The sequence below is a fragment of the Oncorhynchus clarkii genome, chromosome 21 (assembly GCF_045791955.1).
Source record: "Oncorhynchus clarkii lewisi isolate Uvic-CL-2024 chromosome 21, UVic_Ocla_1.0, whole genome shotgun sequence".
NCBI classification, from domain to species: domain Eukaryota; kingdom Metazoa; phylum Chordata; class Actinopteri; order Salmoniformes; family Salmonidae; genus Oncorhynchus; species Oncorhynchus clarkii.
This window is the reverse complement of record NC_092167.1, coordinates 8,814,111-8,821,593: the sequence shown is the minus strand read 5'-3', so window position 1 is coordinate 8,821,593 and position 7,483 is coordinate 8,814,111. Positions and strand designations below refer to the sequence as shown.

The 7,483-nt window shown below is 43.8% G+C and overlaps 1 gene segment (V, D, J or C); it reads left to right on the top strand.

Moving 5' to 3' along the window:
* Window positions 1-1,101: 1,101 nt before the first annotated feature.
* LOC139379593 (Ig kappa-b4 chain C region-like) lies at window positions 1,102-3,211 on the top strand. The segment is given in 2 exon segments: window positions 1,102-1,159; window positions 2,895-3,211. Coding segments are annotated over 2 exon segments (375 nt in total).
* Window positions 3,212-7,483: the final 4,272 nt, after the last annotated feature.

Sequence of the window (7,483 nt, the reverse complement as noted above, 5' to 3'; positions counted from 1 at the left end):
GTAACTTTTATGTCACACCACCATTATATTATTATTCTGATGATGATCAGATATAATCAAATGTCATTGGTGATGCACATGGTTAGCAGATGTTAATGCGAGTGTAGCGAAATGCTTGTGCTTCTAGTTCCGACAATGCAGTAATAACCAACAAGTAATCTAGCTAACAATTCCAAAACTACTACCTTATAGACACAAGTGTAAGGGGATGAAGAAGAATATGTACATATAAATACATGGATGAGCGATGGCCGTGCGGCGCAGGCAAGATACAGTAGATGGTATCGAATACAGTATTTGCATAAGAGATGAGTAATGTAGGACATTTAAACATTATTAAAGGGGCGTTATTCAAAGTGACTAGTGATCCATTTATTAAAGTGGCCAGAGATTGAGTCTGTATGTTGGCAGCAGCCTCTCTATGTTAGTGATGGCTGTTTAACGGTCTGATGGCCTTGAGATAGAAGCTGTTTTTCAGTCTCTCGGTCTCAGATTTGATGCACCTGTACTGACCTCGTCTTCTGGATGATTGCAGGGTGAACAGGCAGTGGCTCGGGTGGTTGTTGTCCTTGATGATCTTTTTGGCCTTCCTGTGACATATGGTGCTGTAGGTGTCCTGGAGGGCAGGTAGCTTGTTGTGATGCGTTGTGCAGACCGTACTACCCTCTGGGGTTGCCATACCAGGCGGTGATACATCCCAACAGAATGCTCTTGATTGTGCATCTGTAAAAGTTTGTGAGTGTTTCTGGTGACAAGTCAAATTTCTTCAGCCTCCTGAAGGCGCTGTTGCGCCTTCTTCACCACGCTGTCTGTGTGGGTGGACCATTTCAGTTTGTCTGTGATGTGTATGCCGAGAAACTTAAAACTTTTCACCTTCTCCACTTCGGTCCCGTCGATGTGGATGGGGGGGTGATCCCTCTGCTGTTTCCTGAAGTCCACGATCATCTCCTTTGTTTTGTTGACGTTGAGTGAGAGGTTATTTCCTGACACCACACTCCGAGGCCCCTCACCTCCTCCCTGTAGGCTGTCTCGTCATTGTTGGTAATCAAGCCTACCACTGTAGTGTCATCTCCAAACTTGATGATTGAGTTGCAGGCGTACATGGCCAAGCAGTCATGGGTGAACAGGGAGTACAGAAGAGGGCTGAGAACACACCCCTGTGGGGCCCCAGTGTTGAGGATCAGCGGAGTGGAGATATTGTTTCCTACCTTCACCACCTGGTGGGCTGCCCGTCAGAAAGTCCAGGACCCAGTTGCACAGGGCGGGGTCGAGACCCAGGCTCTCAAGCTTAATGATGAGTTTGGAGGGTACTATGGTGTTGAATGCTGAGCTGTGGTCAATGAACAGCATTCTTACATAGGTATTCCTCTTGTCCAGACGGTGTGATGGCATCGTCTGTGGACCTATTGGGGCGGTAGGCAAATTGGAGTGGGTCTAGGGTGTCAAAGTCTCTCAAAGCTCTACATGATGTCAGAAGTGAGTGCTATGGGGTGATAGTCATTTAGTTCAGTTACCTTAGCTTTCTTATAAACAGGAATAATGGTGGCCATCTTCAAGCATGTGGGGACAACAGACTGGGATAGGGATTGATTGAATATGTCTGTAAACACACTAGACAGTTGGTCTGCGCATGCTCTGAGGACGCACCTAGGGATGCAGTCTGGGCCGGCAGCTTTGCGAGGGTTAACACGTGTAAATGTTTTACTCACATTGGCCACAGAGAAATAACAAAACTGAAACAGTTCCATGTGGAACAAACACTGACACGGAAAATAATCACCCACAACTCAAAAGTGAAATCAGGCTACCTAAGTATGGTTCTCAATCAGGGACAACGATTGACAGCTCCCTCTGATTGAGAACCATACCAGGCCAAACACAGAAATCACAAATTATAGAAAAAGGAACATAGACTGCCCACCCCAACTCACGCCCTGACCATACTAAAACAAAGACAAAACAATGGAACTAAGATCAGAACGTGACAATGTTTTTATACAACCTGTTGGATTATCTTAATATACTGGAGATGTTAAGAGTATTCTGATCAGAGGCGTCCCGGGTGGCACAGGGGTTAAGGGCGCTGTACTGCAGCGCCAGCTGTGCCATCTGAGACTCTGGGTTCACGCACAGGCTCTGTCGCAACCGGCCGCGACCGGGAGGTCCGTGGGGCGAAGCACAATTGGCCTAGCGTCGTCCGTGTTATGGAGGGATTGTCTCATCGCGCACCAGAGACTCCTGTGGCGGGCCGGGCGCAGTGCACGCTAACCAAGGTTGCCAGGTGCACGGTGTTTCCCCTGACACATTGGTGTGGCTGGCTTCCGGGTTGGATGCGTGCTGTGTTAAGAAGTGCGGCTTGGTTGGGTTGTGTATCCAAGGACGCATGACTTTCAACCTTCGTCTCTCCTGAGCCCGTACGGGAGTTGTAGCGATGAGACAAGATAGTAGCTACTAAAAACAATTGGATACCACGAAATTGGGGAGAAAAGGGGGTAAAATTTATTCTGACCAGAAACAATCCTAAGATATCTGACATACTAGTTAACCACTTACACTTGTCTCATATTGTTCATAAATCTGCATTGTATATCTATCATTTTGTGTTTTCTTCAAATCTTTTATAAAAATAAAAAAAGAGTATTCTGATCAGAAACAATCCTAAGATATCTGACATACTAGTAATGCTAAAGTTAAACACTTACACTTGACTCATATTATTCATAAATCTGCATTGTATATCTATCATATTATGGTTTGTGTTTTCTTCAAATCTTTTATCAATCTAACTACACTATATTTAGAAGGCATTTCCAAATCAATATATTTGTATATCTATTGCTTTTATAAATCTTTTGGACATAGTTGATGCAGTTGATGTGTTCTGTTTGTTCCAGGTAACAGTGCTCCCACCCTCACTGTCCTGCCCCCCGCTAGAGAGGAACTGTCCAGTACAATAACAGCCACACTGACGTGTCTGGCCAACAAGGGCTTCCCCTCAGACTGGACCTTGAGCTGGAAAGTGGACGGGACCAGCAACAACCAGAAGACCAGTTCTAGGGTCCTGGAGAAGGATGGCCTGTACAGCTGGAGCAGCACCCTGACTCTCACTGGCCTGGAGTGGACCAGGGCAGGAGAGGTGACCTGTGAAGCCCAGCAGAAATCCCAGACTCCAGTCACCAAGACCCCGAGGAAGGCTGACTGTTCTGGGTAGGACTCCTCAGTCACACAACCCTGTGGAGAGAGGCTGCTGGTTCCTCTGCTTTGACTCTGTTCTGAGATCAGATGTTCTGTATTTTGATCACTGACATGTCGAGCAACGGGGGGCTTTGCTTGAGTTCATGTGTCAATCTTCTCTGTAGACTGAGGTTGTATCAGTGCTAAATTTGATGAGTTCTGTTTTATTTCTATCAGATACTGTAGGAATGTTTGCTTTGAAGATTTTATGAAAATAAAGTTTTCCCTTTGGAACAAATATTTTAGTTGTCTCTTTCAATATTTCAACTTTAGTTGTACATGTTGAATGGTATAGACATATATTAATAAAGCCTGATTCACAGTTTCTTTTAAAACTATCAGACCTAAATGTCATTGCTTAATTATTTATGTTCTAACTGCGTTGTCATCAACCAGTAGTTCATTGTAAGGGACGGATCGAAATGTACAGAATGGGTACCTGGAGGAAAATGGGTTCATGCTTTTTAAATTTATCTCAAGGGGAGGGTTTAGTATTCTTTTTTTCTCAATTTAGTCCAGGGGAGGATCATGTAATTAGCATTTTATAAAATGTGTGTATTTCTCAGTGTTTTAGAATTAGTTGCTTATTAGGCTTTACAATATATCGTTGTGTGTCCGATGCCACCCCTCATAATCAAGTGCGTCTATAGGCTATTTAGTGTGGTCTCAATGAAATGATCCCTAGCCTAGAGGCTATAGGCTACAAAGTGTATGCTCAGAGAAGCACAGCACAAAGTTATGTTTCTAAGATAGCTGTTGGGATGGTGTAAAATAAACTAGGCTGCATTACACATCGCAATGGATATTTCAAACCTGAGCCCCGGCCTTCTCTATGCTTGCTGATCAAAAACGTGTTGTGTGCTGGCTAACCAATGGCTGTGCTGTGTAGGCCTATGGTTACAGTTCAGGAGGAGAGTCAAAGGCTTCTTCTGAAAGCAATTTTTGATTAGGCCTAGTCAGTGGTATAAAGTACTTAAGTAAAAAAACTTTGAAGTACTACTTAAAGGACATGACAAAAACTATGTCATAACCATGATGATGATGATGAGGATGGTCATGTGATCTGAATGATTGCTTTCTATTATTGTCACATGTCACAGTTCATCTCCTCTAGTGACCATTGTTCCATGTCACTGTCTCGTCCTCCCTCAGCACCTGCAGTAGGTCCCAGCTGTATCAGTACTGTCACTGTGCAGTCTGACTGAGGGAGGTTTTAGTACGTCTCTGTATCACTGTGTGAACCACCGAGTGCTATCAGGCCAGTGTAAACTCTGACAGTAGTAATCTCCTGCATCTTCAGCCTGGACTCCACTGATGGTCAGAGTGAAGTCACTCCCAGATCCACTGCCACTGAATCTAGATGGAGTCCCAGACTGAAGTGTTGTAGCATAGTAAATAAGGAGTTTAGGAGCTCCTCCAGGTTTCTGTTGGTACCAGGCTAGATAGTTATTGTTGTAAACATCACTGCTGGTTTTACAGTTCAGAGAGACTGTCTGTTCTGGGAGAACAGCTTTCACTGCCGGAGTCTGTGTCACAACGTACTGTCCTCTGGATTCTGAAAAATATAGTAAAAACATTTATATGAATTAAATATTACATATAGTAATGAATAGTTCTGAATAGAAATATTAACATTGATATACTGTACATGTAAACACTGTAGATTTAATTCATTTTCAACAATACATTCTGAAAATTGTAACCTTGTATGTAGAAAACAAGTGTCCAGAAGAAGATGGTGATAAAAGTCATGGTTGTTGTGGGTTCTGTTGTCATGAAGAACAGATCTCAGTCATGAAGTGTTAAACTCACAGGGCTATAAACACTCCCAGAGCACTGAAGCATGTGCTGTCAATGCAAAGTGTCCTCTCTATGCAAACAGACTATTGGTCCCTCAGGGAAACTGTAGTTGAAGAGCTCTTCTTCTTTGGGATTGGGTTAGAGGATCACATCACATTTAAAGGTGTATACACCACCCCCTACTGACTAAATTGTAAGGCCAGTCACGGCCTACAAAATCTACATTAAATTATCTTTATTATTCCTGTTCCTAAAAGGACAAACTTTCCCCATCAACTAACCCTACATACCACTATTTCATACAAATTAAAATCACCCCATTAACTCTTCTAGTGTAAAACCTCATACACCAGGTACTTCTCTTCAGCTTCTACCTAACCATTAAAACCCACTACCCCATTTCCACTACTTTGACCCTATCGACTCCTGCACCATGCCAACGACCTGGGAGGACGGGACACCACCACTCAACACACCCTGCAACTCTTCATAGGTGAAATCTCATATACCCAAATACTTCTCTGCAGCTGCCACCTCGACAGCTATTCTCTATAATTTACGTTCCATTTCTATGGTACAGTTGATAACCAATGCTATGAACGCTAAGACAACCTTACTGAAGCATAACTCACTCACTGCCCTATCCCCCTGTGCTGGCACAAATCTACTACTCACTGGGATCCCTCACCCTTCATCCATCCTCTTCCACTTCCTTCATTGCCTCAGCATACGACACCCTCTGCACCACTCTGACTCTGGTCAAGTCAACCTGCCTCTCTCGCACCTGACACTTACGATCTCCAACAACATCAGCACCCCTAGACACAACTTTATCCAGCAAAACTACACAATCCTCTGTCCCATGCCCTTCTGCACACATCTTGGAATCTCCCTCCTACACACTGCTGCAACATGACCATGAACGTTGCACCTGAAACAGTACAGTGGATTCTGCACAAAAGCTCTAACATGATAACTAATATAGACTCAAAACTCAAAAGGACTGACAATGACTCTTTCACCACTCCCCCCACCGGATCAACGTCCCACCAAACGGCGGGCATCACAAACACCAGGTATTTAAACTTCAATTGCTCCACCTCCACACTTATCACTAGCCCAGAACTCAATCTTTCAATGGTGCTCTGTGTCATGTAAAAATCTTCCCAGTGTGAAAAAGTCCAACCGTTCTGATTGTTTTCTGATTGTACATCATGATGTAAAATCTCTCCCAGCGTGGAAATGTTCAAAACAATAATTGCATGCGCATCTCTTTATGTAACCTGTGTCCCCTGACCTCGACAAACGGTTCTGTGGGCACGCACATTTGCTTCACACATCTGCCAATCAATGGTGGCCAAGGGTATTGACTCTGACCAATCAGAAGCTTGTTGAGGTGTGAGGTCAGCATATAAACACCCGGACTTGCTCATCAAAGTGCTGAGGGTTGATGTGAGGAGAGAATTAACAGCGATGGCAAAGACTTGGATGCTACATTTTCGCACTGAAACGTTTTACATGACTTCACAATCACAACAATTAAGAACTACTTCACACTGGGAAGATTTTTACATTACATCCTGTTGGTAAAAGCAAAGCAAGAAACAGATCATGACCCAAGTTGAGTGACACAGAGAACCTGCTCCCTCTAATAAGAAGAAACACAAACATCACAAGTCCACTACAGGTTACCTTCACTGATTCAACTGCACCCAACTCCTTTCTGCCCCAACCTGAAACCAGAAATGGATCTGCCAAAAGGCAAGGGATTCCTATTGATCCAGATTCTTCTTTATCATGTCTGACACCATTCTTCCTCAACAAACATCTTCCCAATTCCCACATCTTCTCCTTCTTCCTCGCTGTCCACAATCACATCTATCTGTTCACCAAGCTCCTGCCTCTCCATCAGCTACTTTGCTTGCAGAGCACTGATGGTGTTTCTCCAAAACCCAACTTCTGTTCCTGACCTCTCCATGCTTCCTTCACCTTCCCACAACCTCCATTCATTGGAGAGATCTGTGTGAGCAGCAGCATTTTAAAGGTTGAGGCTGATTGTTCAGACAATTAGGGTCTTAAGTGGTTAACAAGCCTCAGATCGGCTCAATTAAAGGCCTGGGAACGTGCTGAAAGGATCTAGCCAGGTGTGGCAGGAGAGGCGTTTTGCCTTGACATAACCACAGGACGTTTTAGGGGGTTATAATAATGTTAGATAATCTCAAAAAATATTGTTGAATCTTTGCTTGAAATTCACTACCTGACTGAGGTACTTCAGGGAGGGAGACACAACAGATATGCCTCCATGTAATTAATGATAGATAATACTGTATGTCTGTTTGAGCCCAGCAGCTTGTTTTATTCACAGATCCAGCATCATTTCTCAATCACAGATGTAACAGCCTGCTGTAACCTGCTCATTAAAATAGTTAATATAATGCTAGATGATCAC